Consider the following 2,096-nt stretch of genomic DNA (forward strand, 5'->3'; position numbering starts at 1 on the left):
TCGTGGGGAATGGACGACCACCTAGTGAGTTGGGCATGATATTTTGCATTGGTCAAGGCAGCAAAGATCAAGGAAACGTCAAAGACAGTTGTCGGTTATGAAGCAAATCGCATACTCCATGATCATGATAGATTACGAACTACCATAGTGCTTCCATTTCAAACCACGCAAAGTAACCGATGGATCTAGTGGCCGAATATATACATGAAACGCATCGATCAATACTTTATGGGTAACAAATAGATGACTCAAACTTATACAAACCACACTGTATATAACGAAATAAAAAGGTAATATTTGTGGCAGAAAAGAGATTGCAGGGTACCCAGTATATAAAGTATAAAGCATTGACGCATTAAGGACCTAATTAGGTATGTAGTGCTATTTACACCATGACTCGTCACACTTTCCACCCGTCTTATGCAGACCACAATCACGGGCAAATTCAAAGAATCTAACATATATTTTTTCCACGCGAACTTTTGTTGATTTTGATCCACCTGGACGGTGCAATAGATCGAGGAGCCGGCTAACTACTGCCGCCGGAAGACGTGCTCCTCGCCGGTGTCGTGGTTGACGTGCCGGATCCACCGACTGGCAACCCGCCCGCCGCTCCGGCTCTGCAGGCTGGGGCCCTTACCGACGCCGACGTGCAGAACCTCGACGCCCTTGCCGATGGGAAGGTAGACGGACCGCACGACCCTGGTCCCGGCCGCCATGGACGCCGCCGCCAGCGCCGTCGGGCCGCACCGCCTCCCATCGCGGTGGCGCACCACCACCATGCCCCTGGGGCCGGGCCTGGCCGCCCGCAGCACGGCTGCCGCGTCCCGCCGCCGCGCGTCGACCACCAGGAGGTCCACGCCCTCCAGCCGCGCCATCGCCTCTCCCGCCTCCCCGACCACTACCGTGGGTGACGATGACGGAGCAGCACCGGCCACTGCGTAGGCCGCCGCGGAGTCGGCGTCCGGGAGCACGCAGGCGTAGCGGCCGCCCGTGCGCCGCGCGGCCGCGGCGAGCGCGAGGCTCGTGGCTGCCGCCCGTGGGCGCGAGGATGACGCCGCCGACACGTCCGGCGCCTCGACCACGAGCTGCGCGTTCCAGCCACCGGCCATGGCGCAGACAAGCTCGGCGAGCTCCGCCGATCCTGCCAGGTCGTCGCGGTCGGCGAGCACCTTGACGCCGTCGATGTAGGCCTTGGAGGACATATCTGGACACCACACAAGCTTCATTTCTCTCTCTCTCTCTCTCACTTTCTCTAGAATACTTTGCGACAAAGGGAAGAGAAGGAAGAGAAGTATAAATGGGAGGAGGGTTTGACTTGAGTGGTGGGGAAGGGGGGGGGGGGCAAAGAAAGAGAAAGAGAAGAGTGAGAGGTGCGCGTATAAGCGGGCGCGGATATACGGATCTGTGTGCTGCGCCTCAGCCAGAGCCGGCTGAGCGTTGACGAAGATGGAGTTGAGAGGTGCGGTGGATTAAATGCAAAAACAAATGGACAGCACGTTCTGAGCTCGCAGTAGCAGGATTAAATGTGGAAAGGCGCAGGTCACGTCGCGGCCGGCCGGCCGCCTCTACCCGATGGACGGACGGAGGCCGCCGTTCGTGAGGGCGGTGGGTGGGCGCTATCCGTGTGTCCAAACCGAACAAGTAAAGGCCATGTTTGTCGGCTCGTGACGCCCTGGGTCGATGTTTTTCTATAGGAACATATTCGTTCGATTAACCAAACGGCACGGCTAAATCGCCGGTCAAATGATATACGAAGTCCGGAGCAATGCCAACCTAATGACGGATTTCATGCCCTAAACCAGCGTCATGTTTAGCTTTCATGCACGATACTATTCAATTCTCTAAAACAGAACGATAGTTTAAACTTATCCACTGCCACACACAGGAAGCTCGGGAATCCTCGTATTACACGATTTTCTAGCCGTCACAGTTATATTGTTAGAGATAACAACCATTTGAGATAAATCATTATCTCCGATGATTCAACCCCAGAACCGTCAAAGAGTGTTTGGAATTCTTAGTTCCAGAGCCTAAAAAAATGAAAAATAAGTCATAAATAAAATTTGGACGATAGCCAAGTCAACAGGCATCAC

General features: G+C 54.7%; 1 protein-coding gene across 1 annotated transcript; it reads right to left on the bottom strand.

Annotated features, from left to right (window-relative positions):
- Positions 1 to 205: 205 nt before the first annotated feature.
- LOC133917489 (uncharacterized) lies at positions 206 to 1,322 on the bottom strand. Its single transcript, XM_062361380.1, has one exon. The coding sequence runs from the start codon at positions 1,227 to 1,229 to the stop codon at positions 534 to 536; it is 696 nt and encodes a 231-aa protein (XP_062217364.1). The 5' UTR covers positions 1,230 to 1,322; the 3' UTR covers positions 206 to 533.
- Positions 1,323 to 2,096: the final 774 nt, after the last annotated feature.

This window comes from Phragmites australis, chromosome 5, assembly GCF_958298935.1.
Source record: "Phragmites australis chromosome 5, lpPhrAust1.1, whole genome shotgun sequence".
Classification (NCBI taxonomy): Eukaryota; Viridiplantae; Streptophyta; class Magnoliopsida; order Poales; family Poaceae; genus Phragmites; species Phragmites australis.